This window comes from Magallana gigas, chromosome 3, assembly GCF_963853765.1.
Source record: "Magallana gigas chromosome 3, xbMagGiga1.1, whole genome shotgun sequence".
NCBI lineage: Eukaryota > Metazoa > Mollusca > Bivalvia > Ostreida > Ostreidae > Magallana > Magallana gigas.
Genome location: NC_088855.1, coordinates 10,805,313 through 10,822,570, shown reverse-complemented (window position 1 = coordinate 10,822,570; position 17,258 = coordinate 10,805,313). Strand labels below are relative to the sequence as shown.

Sequence of the window (17,258 nt, the reverse complement as noted above, 5' to 3'; positions counted from 1 at the left end):
TCAAATTTAGCAATATCATTAAAAATGACAATATGAACCCCAATATTGACTCTTATAAATTCCTTTAAAATCATCGGTAATAAAATTTAAGTAAGAACAATGAGAAGAGCGTCTAAATTAAGGATTGTAAAATGATATCATTGTGATCGTCTATATCGTCAAGTTGTAAACAAAGGAAAATAGGTTTTGATACGGTATCGTCGATACCGACGTTAAATATGGACAGATTTAGTTCTGTACATATGCAAACCGATATCGATACGATATGGAACATAAAGACGATATCGACGTTAAATATGAACAGCTGTAGTTGTGAACATATGCGACTCGATATCGATACGAAATCTTCGACATCGACAATATCGACATGAATATGGACAAATTCAGTTAAGGACAAAGAAATATCGATATTGATACGATATCGTCGGTATAAACGATATCGCCGTTAAAAATGGACGTCAAATTTGGACAGCCATAGTTGTGAACATATGAAGTTCTATAATATTGAAATTAGTGAATCAATACAATATCGTCGATATCATCAATATCGATATTACATCGTGTCTTGGACATAACGCAATCGAAATGTACCTATTTATCGATAATAATCAAATTTTAACTTTAAAGATATATCTGTTCAAATACCCTTAATATTAAGATTTAAAGCTACGAATCTGCAGGCATGCAGCATTCTTAAAACTAAGACATATCTTAGATAAACTTAAAACATACGTTAGTCTTAAGTGGGGACATCAAATCTAGCCTAATGTAAGACATATCCTAGAACGTTTCCTAGATTTAAACACCACAAGACCCGTTTTAGAAAGTGTCTTAACTTATTATTATCAAAACATGGCCGCCGCCTTTGTGTGTATTCAAAGAAGAAGGATAATAAGGAGAGCTCGTATATAAAGAGACTACGACAATCCTCTGGATCATTTAGACGACGAAAGCATTGTTAGTAAAGACAGACTTACTCACCCATTGATACACAATCTATGTGCAACATTGCAAAACGACCTCCAATGAACAACAATGAGGTCACGTGCACTATAGGTCTCCTTACAGAAAATGGTTGCTCTACGCTTATAGCAAGTGACAGCTTTCAAGAAAGTGTTGCAGATATTCAATATATTTCAAGACACATTGAAAGGGAATGCTATTAATGATGTAACCAATTGCTTGATAGGAATTTCAAAACATCACATAACCCTGCCAGTTGACGTGACTGAATTAAACAAAATTAAAAAAAACACAATTCTATGAAATTGCTCATTTTCCAAACACCGTTGGAGCAATTGACTGCACAGACATTCGACTAAAAGCACCTTCAGGAACATATATTCGTCATTCGAAAAAAGTATCATTCCATGAACATTCAAGGTGTATGCAATTCGAATTTGAAATTTCTTAATATTGTGACAAAGTGGCCTGTTGTGTTATATAAAATGTGCATTGTTGACAAAATTCCTTAACCTGAAGGATGCAATTCTTCAGATCATGGGCATATACGAGCTGAGTGCTTTATCGGCAATTTTGATGACGGAATAAATGTCTGATTAAGATTAATAAAGACTACTAGAAACTGGTTACTAGTAACTGGCTACGAGGAGTAAGAAAAGCTAGCTACAAGTAACTGGCTACGAGATGAAAGAAATCTTGACTACTACATACTAGTTACTGTCCAAATGACAAAACTTTCCTCCGAATTCTACTTATGTAGTTAATACAGTATGTACATTGCATTATATCATCCACATGATTTCTCATCTTTTGTAATACCGTCAGCTAATCAATGCCTTACAAATATCACATTTTTAACATCTTTGTCAAAACATTTCAAATAGCTGAATAATAGATTTAATGTATCTACAAGTGTTGTTAATATCAACATTTTACTGAGATATCTACATGTTTATAACCTTAAAATACTCATATTCCTCTCGTAATCACATCAGTGATAGGTTCACTTCGTTTAAGATATATATATATTTTAGACAATTTTGTCCATTTAACTAAAAAAGCTTTACATATAGATTGAAAATATCAACAAGTGTCATTAATTTTAACAATCTACCAAGTGTTGTTAATTGCAACATTTTATTAGGTCACCAACGTGATATTAGGACACAATAACTCAAATATCTTTTTTTATCTTGTCAGTTTCTAGTGCATATTGTTTCAGAAATCTCCGTTTTAAGACAGTTTAGTCCATTCAACTCTAGTTGCTGTATATGTAGATTGAAGATATCTACAAGTGTTGATAATTTTAACATTCTATAATGTCATCCACACGATATTATGAAAATAAGTTTTAGTTTATCTCTCTTAATCTTGTCAGCTCTTAGGGCATTTCGTTACAAATGTCTCAAAATTATACAGGTTTGTCCATATACCTCAAGAAGCTGTACACATAGATTGAAGATGTCTACAAGTGTTGCTAACTGCAACATTCAATTAGGTCATCCACATTATATTACATGTACGACACATTTACCCAGATTTCTCTCTTGATTTTGTCAGCTACTAGTGCATCTCCTTTCAGATAAATGCATCTCCTTATCTAGACATCTCTGCTTTATATATAGATGAAACATATCTGCAAGTCCTCTTAATTGCAACGTTCTAATACGTCATCTACATGATATTACGACACAATTACATGTATGCAGATATCTCTTTTAATCTTGTCAGCTACTGGTGCATTTTGTTACAAATATCTTTATTTTTTGTCGGTATTGTCCATATATCTCGAGAAGCTCTAAATATATATTAAATGTACTTACCGATGTTGCTAATTTTGAGATTTTATTAGGTCATACACATGATATTATGACCAAATTACTCAGATATCTCTCTTAATCTCGTCAGCTACTAGTGCATTTCGTTACAAATATCTTCATTTTTTAACAGTTTTGTCCATATAACTCAAGTAAGTGAGCATATTAATTGAAGATACCTACAAATGTTGTTAATCTATATTCTATTAGGTCATTCAAATGATATTACGACACACAATTACCTAGATATCATTATCTCGTCAGCAATTAGTGAATTTCGTTTCAAATATCAACATTTCTAGACAGATTGTCAACATACGATAAGTCGCTGAATTTGTAGATTGAAGATATTTACAAGATTTTTTAATATCAACATTCTATAAGGTCGTCAACATGATATTACGACACAATTACTCAGATATCTTTTTAAATCTCGACAGCTACTAATGCATTTTGTTACAAATATCTTTATGTTTTAGCGGTTTTGTCATTATATCTCAGGAATATATATATATATATATATATATATATATATATATATATATATATATATATATATATATATATATATATATATATATATATATATATATATATATTTATATTTATGACTGCCGTTACAAAAAGGGCCCTTAGGGTCAAAATTTCACAAACTCACTTTTTTTTCAATTCCGATTAGTCACCTCTTTCTGAATACAAATATACAAAGATATCCAAATTCTTGTGTGTTTTAACCATTTGATGACAATTTTGGTAAGACATGTTAACACGACTTTGACGTAACTGGTCGAAACGTCACGACGTCACGAACGTCAAATTTTGATTTGCATTCATTTTTTTCTTCAGTCTCCGGGATGTCTCTAAAATTGAAGAAGAGAGAAGAAATAAAAAAGTAGAAGGGGGGTCCAGGGTCTTGCTTATAACTACATTGTGTTTGAAATGCAGTAATAGCCAGGTAATTACGCCATTATAGGCGGGGGAAAGTAATATGGAGAAAAGTTCAACGTTTGCGATTTTAGATTCTCGCGATTCGATACAAACCAACGGGATCGCGGAATTAAGAACTCGCGTAATATAAGGAATTTACAATTTTATTCAATTTTTTTTTTCAAAATGCAAGATTGCCTGTAACTTTCAATAAGACTTCTGCGTTAATTATGTCCATTTTTTGCACTAATCGATAGTACAGTGCTGATGGACGTAGTTTATACTTAGTGAGTAGTAACTTTTTTACATGTTGATTAAATTTAATTTATTCTCTTATTATCGATGTTACACGATGAATGAAAAGCTCTCTCTCTCTCTCTCTCTCTCTCTCTCTCTCTCTCTCTCTCTCTCTCTCTCTCTCTCTCTCTCTCTCTCTCTCTCTCTCTCTCTCTCTCTCTCTCTCTCTCTCGTTGAATACAAATATCGGCCAAGTGATTATCAATTTTAAAGTAGAAAAATAGAGTGCATACAGTTGCATACGGTATTCTGAAATTTTAAGAAACGTCGCGATTCTCGGATTTTTTTTTATCCCTGTACATTTTACATTGTAACAAACACACATAAAAATTGACTTCAGTATCATCAAAATTTGTTTCTTGCATAAAAAAAAATGAGAAAGAAACCATCATCTATGAAGATGAATTCTACGTCCGTGCATGTTACAATGTATTTATTGAAAATGTCGCACATATAGTGTTTATATTTAAACAATAAAATGCGTTCTTTGGGGATTCATTCGGGATGTGAAGGTGAAAACATTGCAGAAAAAATACATAATCTGCGTTAGCGGGTTATGTAATTTTTTCTGCAATAATCGCCACCTTCATAACCCGCCTGAATAATCAAAGAAAGCATTTTATTGTTTATATTTACATCTTTCTTTTAACTAATTCATAAATTGATTATAAAAAGTAAGTAAAATTCACTTAATTACTGTTAATGTACAGAAGTACGTTAGCTGAAAAAACAGCCAAATCGTCTCATATGAGACTCTGATTCTGACATCAACATGATTATTTCGTGCAGTCCGTGATTTTTCTTAGGTCGCTGTAGGTTACGACAAATCGATAAATGTGGTTTGTGAATTTCAGTCTGACTGTTTCTATAGAGCTATGAATGAGCTATAAGTTTCCGTAAGAAAAAGAGGGAATAATACTTGGTCGATGTAAATATTTATAGATAATCATGAAACGTTTATTTATAAAACGGCAATTTATTGACTAGATATCAAAAGTATAGTAATATAATGACTGCATTTACAAACCTGTTTAGTTATTTTACGTAAAATATCTCAAAAAGTACACGCAACATGTGAATTTGGGTTGTTGAATTGCACAAGAAAAACAAAAGTTGTCGCGTTCAAGTAATAACCAGTTTTTCATTGGTACAGGTATATACTTTTATGTTGTTTCATTAAAGGCACTTTACATGAAAATTTCACTAAGAATAAGATTTTTCCATTAAATCAAATGCAATAAATCAGAGTAGATTATTACGCTGTGAAAATATTTCTCAAACTCGAATCCGTTAGTTACATGCGTTTTAATTCGTTAAATAATTTCAAAATTTTATCGCAAATTTTTTAGTAATAGAATGATTAGAGAATTTATTTTGCATGTTGGCAGTAGTACTATAATTGAGACATAACCGCTTCTCTCGTTTTCCTTCCGACTAATTTTAAAAGTGTAGAATCGTCTCCTGGGAGGTGAACTTCCAAACTTAAGATTTAAAAAAGATCTTTTGAAATATTTGACTTGTTTTGTTTTACAGTAATTGCTGCGCAGATAACTGTTAGATTTGAAAAATACTGCTCTGCATCGATTCGTTAAGTATCAGCCTTCAACCCCTCTTATCAACAACGAGTATGCAGTGTAGTTTTTTTTACTTTAATAAATCACATATTTATTGCTAATACAAACTTAAGTTGTACAATTTTACTCAGAATACTGTATAATAAAATAACCATCATCGGATATCCACGACCAGTCTCGCATTCAATTATACGCAATAAGTAAGGGTATGCAAGACGGGCCTTTGGTTTCCAGCGATGATTTATAAAAAAAAAGCAGAAGAGAAGTGATTTCCCAATTAGAGCATATTTTCATTACACACTAGAATTTAAAATGTGTGTTTAAGTTTCATACCGGATGCAAAAACGGCATTTTTATGACATCTCACCATCAACTTGTGTGCAATATTACGCGTTCGAAATGTGTAGATATTGACGTTACATGTGTATATTTCATTTATTAAATGTTTATTTTTTAAATCAACATGTAATATTTGAATGAAAAAATATTAATCGTGGTATTAAAACAAGGCCGGACTCTAGTTATTAAAAAAACAAAACAAAATACGGATGCATAAAAAATAGAAACAGAAAAATAGAAAAAACTGCGTTTACAATGCCGCTACCTTGACGTCGTTTTCTGAGCATTGTGACGTCAAATAAATCGGTAATGATATTCTCGCCGTCTTTGATAATAAGAATCTGAGGAAAATTCTCTCCAAAGCAAAGTTCTCGACCAGCAATACTATTTCCATCAAAAAGTGCGGCGACCCCCGATGTGGAACATGTGACCTTATACAGGAGGGAGAAGGAATAATATTAAAAAGCGGCCAAATTTTAAAACCTAATGCCCCAATGAACTGCAAATCGTCTAATTTGATATATTGTGCGACTTGTCCAACATGTGGAGAAAATTATATTGGCCAGACTAACCAGCTCAACGCCCGAGTGAGAGTCCACAAACAAAACATAAAGGACGAAACAGTGAGAAACACTCCATGTTCGGAACATTTTGCGAAGTGCGGAAAGGGAACATTTAAAATATTTCCGTTTTACAAAATGTGGACTTCAAATGAAATCGCCCGAACCACAAAAGAGGACTAGTGCATTTAGTTTCAAATATCTCCATTTGTTTCAAGTTTTGTTTATTTAACTGTAGTACACATGTAGCTTTATATATAGATGAAGGATATCTAAAAGTGTTGTTAAATTCCTCATTCTTTTATGGCTTTTATATGATGTTATTAAACAATTTACAAGATATCTCTCATAATGTCGTCAGCTACAAGTGTATTTCGTTTTAAAGATCTACATATTTAGACAGTTTTGATTATATACATGTACCTCAAGTGGCTGTATATATAGATTGAATATATCTACAAGTGCTGCTAATTTTTACTGTCTATTAGGTCATCCACATGATACCATAAATCAAATACTCAGATATCTCTATTAATTTCGTCAGCTACAAGACAGGTGCATTTTGATAGAAATATCTTTATTTTTTGCGGTTTTGTCAGTCAATCTCAAGAAGCCGTATATAAAGATTGGAAATATATTACAGTGTTGCTAATTGCAACATTCTGTTAGGTCATCCACATACTATAACGATCCACATACTATAACGACACAATTTCTCAGATATCTCTCTTTATCTTGTCGGCTACTAGTGCATTTTGTTTCAAATTTCTCCATTTTGAGACTGGTCTGTCCACATACGTCAAATATCTGTATATCCCGATTGATAATATCAACAAGTATTGTTAATATCAACATTCAATCAGGTCATCCACTTGATATTATGACACTATTCCCTGATATATTCCCGAATATCGTCAGCTTCTAGCGCGTTTCGTTTCAGGTATCTTAACTCCTAGACAGCTCTGTCCGTTTAACTCAAGTACCTTTATATATAGACTAAAGATATGTACAAGTGCTCTTTATTGCAACATTCAATCAGGTCATCCACTTAATATGACGACACAGTTACCTAGATATCTCTTTTAATGTTGTCAGCTACTAGTCCACTTCGTTAAAAATATCTCCATTTCTTTTTAGATTTTAATCAAATTGAATGTAATTCAAGTAGTTTGTATATAGAATGAAGATATCTCCAAGTGTTGCTAATTTTAACATTCTATTTGGTCATCCACTTGATGATCTAATAGAGAGGTTGAGATTTAAAACGTGTACAGGTACGCGTACGTGTGTTAAAACTACACGTACACGTACACGTTTTTGTAATTTATCAGGTGAGATTTCTTAACTTGTAGGATATAAATGTGTACGTAAATCGACGCAGTTTTGTTACATGAATTTGTTTAGTTAATTCCAAATAAATAGTAAAATTCTTATATATTTCATGCAAATGAATTTTAAAAATCTATATAATGTATCACAAGAACACATTCACTCATCAATAAGATTTAATTTGTTGTAAAAGGCTACGCGTTTGAACTTACGTGTAGACGACACTCTACAAGTTTAGAGAACGTGTAGAAACCATGTCGTCACAAAAACTGATGACGTAATACGCGAAGAATTTAGGTGATTCCCCTAGTTCACGTACACGTACCCGTACACGTTTGAAATCTCAACCTCTCTAATATGGCACTATTACTAAGATATCTCTTTTGGAATAACAATAATTATTCCCAAACTTAACGACTTGTTTATTTCACTTCCAAATCCAAAACAAGATGTCATTTTATCTCTTTGTATGAGCCTGTTTATTTGGAAATCAAAGTGTGATAACGTTAAGAGAAAAATTGTTACTCTCGATTATCAAAAAGGTGATTTAAAAATGGTTAACATTTCTAACTTCATGGCATCTCTTAAATGTTCATGGATTAAGAAATTAACTCAAGGCTACAAACCATGGATGGACTTTTTTTTTTATCAATGAATGGTGATGTCTTTGCAAAAAAATATTGATTTTGGCGATGATTTTCTATTAGGCATGGTTGTTCAAAGAAATATTTTTTGGCAAGATGTTTTTAATTCTTAGTACTGGTATACTAAGAAAATCATTAAAAGCTTATCAAATACAATATATTTCTGTGTGGTACAACTCTAATATAAAAATTGCATGTAAATATGTATTTATCAAAGATTGATATATGAAAGGGGTTAAAACCATTGGAGATTTTTTGAATGAAAATGGAAACAAATTATCAAGAATAGATTTTACTAAAATCCAGCCTCAACGGAATGCACATAGTGTACTTATATATGAGAAATGCTACACAAATTTTAGTTTTGATGTCTGTAAAGTATTATGTGGTGTTTATCCCCTTGATTGGGAGAACAAAATTCTAAACCTTGGTATCCTATATACAAAGCGAGATTTATTTTTTTGTTTACAGCAAAATAAGACGCCGGATTTTTTAAGGCTTTTAAACTATTTAAATCAAAAATACATGATTGAAAAGTATATTTATTTTCAGAGAATTTGAAAATGCATGGTCTCCATGAAATGATTTTATTAATCATCTGGCAGTTTAGATATGACATGTGTTCAATAATACATCACTTTAATATTTCTTATGTTTTTCGTTTTTTGGCTTGTTTTTTTTTCTTTGATTAATTGTTTTTGTTTTTGTTTGTTTTTTTTGGGGGGGGGAGGGGGGTATCCATGGATTGTAGTTTTACTGCTTAGGCATTCTGATTCATAACTATCACAAGCAACTACCCTACTCTTTATTTATATTACAATATGGGATGAAAATGTGAGAATTGAGAGAGCGAATATTTCATTAAATGATTTATATATTCAACCTTTCTTTATAATTTAAAAAAAAGATATTGTTCACTATTAGTGAATTTGTTTACAAATATCTAGTTGTTCATGGCGTTTTGTCAATATATCTCAAGTAGCCGTAGATTTAGATTGAAGATTTCTATAAGTGTTGTTAGTTGCAACGTTTAATTAGTTCAATCACAAAATAATACAACTACTCACTGACAGATATCTCTCTTTATTTCTTCAGCTATTAACGCGTTTTGTTACAAATATCTCTGGTTTTTTTTTTTGATTTGTCAATAAATCTGAAGTAGCTGTACATAAAGACTGAAAACATCTATAAGTGATGCTTGTTTCTACATTCTGTTAGTCATTCACACGATATTACGACACAATTACTTGGAAATCTCTCTTAATCTCGTAAGCTACTAGTGCAGCTACCAGTTACACATATCTCAATGTTTAGTAATTTTTTTCATTTAACTCAAAATGCTGTATATATAGATTAAATAGGTTAACTAATGTTGTTAAATTAAATATTGGCAAAAAATATCAAAATCATGAATATTCTTAAATTCTTATCTGTAAGGGGGGGGGGGGGCATAAAATTTCAATTCATTTGGGTATTTTCTTTCATTCACTTCATCTTTTTACTTGCACAGGAAAAAAGTAATGGAAAACAATCTATGGTGAATCCCTTTTTTACATGTCAGAAGAAGTATATCTGCTGCGAAGAAAAGTCTCCCTCTCTTGATGCTACTGATACAAAAGAGGAATTAATTATAAACATTGAAATGCTTTTGTTTACAGCTTCATAGTTTTCTTTAGGGATTTATTTGAAAACCATCAATTTAAATTATCTTTAATAAACAAAGTATCTATACTAAAATATTTCAATGCACATATATACATGTGTATGCAGTACTCTACGGGGCAGATACGTTTGGAAATAAATATTTCCTATAAAACTAAGCATATAAACAAATGCCTAGACTTTTATTTTGCCCCAACTTAATTTAAAATTACAGGCTTTACAGACACCAGATTCCCGTGCAAGTAAAATAGGAAACGGAATTTTATAAGAATTCATAGTGGTATTGCTATTATATTTTGCGATGGATTATGTCATGTTAAACTCACTGGTAGTATTACCACAATGAATTATTGTAAAATTCCATAATGAAATTAACAACGTTAGTAGATATCTTTGATCTATATGTACAGCATCTTGACTTACACATACAAAATTATATAAATATAGTAATGTTTGTAACTGGTACCTGACAAGATTAAGAAAGATATCTTAGTAATTGTGTTGTAATATCATGTGGTTGATATAAAAGAATGCTGAAATTAGAAACAACTATGGATATCTTCAATTTCTATGTACAGCTACTCGAGTTATATTGACAAAATCATCTAAAAATTAAGATATTGTAAATAAATACACTAGTACATATGAAGCTGACGAGATAAGAACAGATATCTGAATAATTGTATTGTAATATCATGTGCTTGATAAAATAAAATGTTGCAATGTAGAGCACTTGCAGATATCCTTAATCTAAATATAAGCTACTTGAGGTATATGGACAAAACTGTTAAAAAATTGAGATAATCAAAACGAAATCCACTAGTAGCTGATGAGATTAAAGAGATATTTGAGCAATTGCGTCGTAATACAATGTGGAAGACCTGATAAAATGTTGCAATTTGCAACCCCGGTATATACATGTGTCTTCAATCTTTGTATAAAGTCACTTGAGATATATCAACAAATCGCCAAAATATAAAGTTTTTGTAATAAAATGCCCTAGCTGACGAGATTAAAAGAGTTATCTGCATAAGTGTGTCGTAATATCATGTGGATGACCTTATAAAATGTTGCAATTAACAAAATCTGAAAATATCTTCAATCTATAGATACATGCACACCTACTTGAGTTATAAGAAAAAAACTGCTTAGAAATGGAGATATTTGAAACGAACTGCATTACTGACGAGATAGATTTATCTGGGTAATGGTGTCGTAATATAATGTTGATGACCTAATCAAATATACCAATTAGCAATCCTGGTACATATCTTCAATCTATATGTACAGTTACTTTAGATATATTGACAAAACTTCCAGAAAATAAAGATATTTGTAACAAAATGCACTAGTACATGTAGCTGACGAGATTAAGAGAGATCTGAGTAATTGTGTCAAATAACCATGTGGATGACCTGAGAGAATGTTGCAATTTTAAAACAACACTTTTATGATTTCTTCAATCTATATATACAGCTACTTGAGTTAAACGGACTAGACCAAGAAAGATATTTGCATAATTTTATCGTAATATCATGTGGAGGACATAATCGAATCTTAAAATTAACAACATTATATATCTTCAATCTACATATACAGCTGCTTGCATTATATGGACAAAACGTTATATAATAGCGATATCTGTAACGAAATGCCCAAGTAGCTGAAGAGATAAAGAGAGGTTTCTGTGTACTCGTATCATGTAGAAGACCTGATACGTAGAATGTTGATATTAACAACACCTGTTAATGTCCCCAATCTATATGCACGGTTACTTGAGTTACATGGACAAAATTATCTTTAGAAGATAGATATTTGAAACGAAATGCACTGGTAGCTGACGACATTAAGAGAGATATCTGAGTAATTTTGTTGTAATATCATGCGGATGACATAATAGATTGTTAACATCAATAACACTTGTTTATATTTTCTATCTATATATACAGGTACATGAGGCAAATGGACAATATTGTCTAAAATAGATACATGTATATTCTAAACGAAGTGCACCAATTACTGATGAGTTTACGAGAGGAATATGAGTATTTTTAGGGTATAATCATGTAGATAACCTGATCAAATGTTGGTCAAACAACACTTGTAGAAACATTTTATCTATTATGCAGCTATTTGAAATATTTTGACAAATCTGTTAAAAATCAGATATTGGTAAGGCATTTATTAGCTAACGATATCACAAAAGATGAGAAATCATGTGGATGATATAGTGCAATGTACATATTTACAACACGAGTAGAATTCGGATGTATGTTTTGTCAATTGGACAGTTACTAGTAGCCAAAGTTTCTTTCATCTCGTAGCCAGTTACTAATAGCTAGCTTTTCTCACTCTTCGTAGCCAGTTACTAGAAGCTATCGTTTATTTCATCTCGTAGCCAGTTACTGGTAGCTATTTTTTTTTCTTTTTGTTGCCTGTTACAAGTAGTCAATTTCTAGTAGCTAACTTTACCTATCTCGTGACGAGTGGTATTACATTACTGTCTTAGATACTATATTGTATGAAGTTTCAGTCTCACGACCCCAAGGGAAATTCCACAATAAACCGAAAGTTCATCTTAAGTTACAAGTTTTATAAGGCGTTGTCGTTAGTTTGCTTTTTACCTCACAAATATACTGAAGTTCATTCGTCGCTCGTTTCTTTGTTGCGTCGACAAGTATATACGTTATTGTTAGGTGGGACTGTATCAAATATGTCGTCATTATTCCTATGTTCGGTGTCCATATTGATGCTTATCTGTACTTTAACCTTGGCCGCTCAGAATTTCGTTAATGTTACGGATTGTCCAAAGGATACTAATGAATGGGAAATAAGATCAAAGATGAAGAACTGTTATGGTGATACGCCAGATTACTTATGTGCTCCCATCGAAAACATGCTGGGCCGATACGGGGAAATTTGCACTATTGGAAGGTGGATTCCAGAGCGTAAGTACACATTTCTATATGCATGACACGGGTCAGGATAAAACTGACACAAGCGTATATGCTTGGTGACAAAACATACAGATAAGCTAAACTACGTGTGCATATTCCCCAGATTTCCTACTGATGTTTCCTAGCAACAAAAAAAAACCCCAACAAACCAGGATGTCCAAAGGCCTACGCGTTGTAAATAGCGCAAATGTTTAATCTTGTCATTTGCAAAATTTGGTGAATAAATTTAAAAAGATTTTTGTTGATTTATATTAAATATACATATTTCAAAAAACAATTTCAACAATTACCATTATTTCATCCTTAATCAAGATACAATTTCTCTAACCTACATTAATCATTTTTATGAAGTCAACTTATGCACCATTTTAATTGATATTTGATCTAGAGATACCATTGCGCATTCTTTTAATGTTGCTTTTAAGTTTTAGAGTATCGGAACACAATTTCTTCTTTCAACAATGGAAAACTTTAATTTATTTGTTTTTCAGTTGGGTAAGCTTTTAAGATTTAAAGTTGAATGTAATGCAAAATGTTTCTTTTATCACCCTTTCCCTGAAAACCATAAGTACGACAATAGTAAATTAAAATCAAAGAAACAAAAACCTTTATAAATACATGTTTTGTAATATATATATCTCTCTGTATTCCCGCAGTTTAAATTAGAAACACGACAATATCGTCGCTGAGAGTTCGGCTATATTGTAAGGTTACATTTGATTCGTTAAGGGACGTGACGAATGGAATAACAATTATGTATCATGATTTTAGAGGGTACATGTTTCAGGTATCAGTCACAATACCAAGGGAAATTCCACATCAAACCGAAAGTTCATTTCAGGTTACAAGTTATATGAAGGCGTTGTTTTTAGTTTGCTTTTTACCGCACAAATATACTGAAGTTGTTCCGTTGCTCGTTTCTTTAGTTCTCTCAACAAGTATATACTTTATTGTTAGGTGGGATTGTATCAAATATGGCGCCATTACTATTATGTTCGGTGTACATATTGATGCTTATCTGTACCTTTACCTGGGCTGCTCAGAATTTTGTTAATGTTACGGATTGTCCAAAGATGCTAATTAATGGGAATTAAGATCAAAGATGAAGAATTGTTAGGGTTATACGCCAGATTATTTATGTGCAGCCATTAAAAAGAAGTGCTTTGCCAAACATACCTGATCTTTAACTCAGAGTTTACGGTTTTGTTGGGTTTGTCGACTTTTTTTGAGTATCACACACGGTTTGGTGAAAACCAAGAGAGCTATAACATCCTACATTCCTTTGCATTTTCTGTTGAGAACCGTAATCAAAGCAACGTCACGGTGGAGTTGCGGCGTTTTATTTCCCGCTATACATTCAGAGGTGCATCTTGTTTGCGTGTTACCTGTTAAAAGTGCTTGCTTTTTCAGTGTCAATTGCGATCCCTTTGATGTTTGGTTTTTTTTTTATTTCTATGGCTTAGATATGGTGTTGATATACATGAATGTTCCATTCTCTACTGTCATAACGATCCAAGCGTATACATGCATTCCACATAGCGATGTATGTGTAGGTACAGTATATAGTCTGGATCGAGGAATTCAAAAATCGAATTCTTTAAAAGAATAACGGTCACATCATTCACAATGACAGTATTGACTATTAAAAATGGAGAGTTTTTGTCGAAAATGTATAAAAAGGATAATATCTTGATTTTTTGATTTAATCACTTGATTTGAATATATTTTATTGAGTAAAGATATACAAATGGTTCGAACACAAGTTCTAACAACCTATGAGGTTCTTACCAAGTATAACAATTTACAACTGTGTAATAGTTTTGAATAGAAAGTACATTACTAAAGTGTTTAAATTATTCAACTAACGTACATGTATTTATAAACAGTTCTGTTTGAATTTGGTATAGGCAGTGAGATTGAAATTACGAGAATCTACCACGATCTCTGATAAATCTTTAAACAGTTAGAACAATAATTTACTCACTTATAATATCTACTGTGTTGAATGTAGTGCGGCCGAGGTAAAAAATAAGATGCAGACGTTGTGCATTCTGTATGAACAACACGTGTTAAATGCGAAGTAAGGCAGCACAACACCATAAGAACAAAATAATGCGAATACATTAGGAAATGTTTCAAAGAATATTTTTTTAAATGTTTTATTGATTTTATTTTCCTTTATTTAACTTATAAACATTTTACTTCAATGTCACTCCTTCAATGTCACTTTATCGTTTACTTACTAAGTATGTAATAAATCCAGAGTTGCTCGAATGAAAGTTCAAGAGACCCCGAGGAGATTTATTCAGTTTCGGTGAAATGAGTGTTAGAGCAATATAATATTCTCAAAATACGTACGTGTTGATCTTTTTTCATATCTTTGATGTACCTTAAAACATGAAATTTCATTAAGATATATTAATTTTATATCAACAGAGTATGATTTCCTCTATTTCTTAAGGACACTTAAGATAATAAATATCCCTATAGAAACTAACAGGACTGATTATGGTACATATATTGCAATCTATACACCGGGACAAGAAAATTTTACACCAGCGCAGTTTTTTCCACTCAGGGGAAAATCCCTTTCGTGATTTTGCACAGAGTGGGTATTATCTTGAGTGGAAAGGTGAAAATTAATCCGGTTCCATTTTTTTTGCTGAGGAATATACATGTAGCACCGAGACGATTACTAATTCTATATTTTGATCTTCGACAAAAATCAAAAATATCTAGAGTTCCGGGTAGAATCCTTACTTAACCAGAAGCAAACTTTATAACACCAGACAGACCGTAATCAACTTTACTCTCTTTGCAAATCCTTACATATTGATTTGGGAAAAAAAACTTACATCCACATGCTCTTTGGTTATATAACACAATGCATTGTCCAAACTGTTATGATGTGAGCCTTTTAGGAAGTAAATGAGGATTAACGTACCATTTCCTTATGTTTTCCTTTTACAGATGAATGTGTAGTTCTGAATAAACAGACTCGTAACCTTGACTCAGTAGATTGTAAGGCTGATACCGGATGTCCCTCACAGACGTATCTTTCCTCCGAAGTGTGGCGATGTAAGTTTGTTTCGTAATTATAATATATAACATGGTTATAGTGTTATTGAGATAAACCAATGAACAGTTAATAACTGTTTTTACATTTTATCTAATATAAATTTAAAAGTATACATTTATATTTGGTTCATTTCTACATGTACATTGTCTTTTTCAAAGAAAATGCACCTGGATATGAACACGCTTTTCTTTTTTAGATAAAAAGAATATTGAAGATTTTAACTTAAAAATAGAACCTTTAATTTAACAGTTAATATTCATTGTTAACCTAGCAACATTTTAAACATGCATTACGTAACAAAAAATGTTCTATAATAATGCATTTCCCCCTTTATATAAGCTTTTTAAGGTGGGAACCAGATTAGAGAACACGTAAGCTTTACAGATGGATTTTTTTTCTTATTTTCTATCAATTTCTACGACTTCTGATAGTTCGTGGATATTTAGCAATTTCTACAACTTCGTATATGCAATGTAGCTTCACCTCCGCCCCGCTGGGGCTTGAACTCACTACTTATGAACCCTAATCTCCTAGCAGTGAGCGACCACCGTGCTTACCACTCGACCATCTATGCATGCCAAAAACTGGCTTTTTAAATGACAAACGGAGCCAAATAGAATTAAAAAACAATAGAAACTTTCACGTGCATTGTGTAAATTTAGATAAAAGTTAAGATGAGGCTATCATCTTATATATTGCAATTGGGGAAATATCAAAGACAAAGTGAAATGCCAAATATCTCAATTCAATATATGTATACTTAGTAAGACAAAATTATCCATACATATCAAAGTAAATCCATTTGCCTAATCTACTGCATCTACTTTATTTGTATACAATAAACATGCATAAACCTTTCTTTTGTGGTGATCAGCTTAAGAAATTCATTGTGTACTCTAATTGGATCAGTAGTATTAATATGATGTTGAATACTATAAAGCATAATACATGTAGAATCACAATATTATGAGACACCATTATACATAGGCATTACTTTTACTTTCTAAATAAGTGACCTCCCTTTGCCAACATACTGTATCATCATATTTTGATATTTAAATTAGCGCAATATTATGAGACATACGTATTGCTTTCAATTTCTTAAAAAGT

The 17,258-nt window shown here is 31.8% G+C and overlaps 2 protein-coding genes across 6 annotated transcripts in view; one reads left to right on the top strand and one right to left on the bottom strand.

Moving 5' to 3' along the window:
* The window catches only part of LOC105327203 (uncharacterized), a 210,932-nt gene that overhangs the window by 44,666 nt on the left and 149,008 nt on the right, over positions 1 to 17,258 (bottom strand). The gene's annotated exons all lie outside the window — the stretch shown is intronic.
* LOC105341280 (uncharacterized) overlaps positions 12,693 to 17,258 on the top strand; it is a 54,871-nt gene continuing 50,305 nt past the window's right edge. For 3 of the 4 annotated variants that reach the window (XM_066078478.1, XM_066078476.1, XM_066078475.1), the window contains exons 1-2: positions 12,694 to 13,060; positions 16,040 to 16,147. In XM_066078478.1, coding sequence (XP_065934550.1) covers positions 12,826 to 13,060; positions 16,040 to 16,147 — 343 coding nt within the window. In that variant the 5' untranslated portion in view covers positions 12,694 to 12,825. Of the gene's footprint in view, positions 13,061 to 16,039; positions 16,148 to 17,258 lie in introns of all 4 variants that reach the window. The other variant, XM_066078477.1, reaches the window with a different exon arrangement.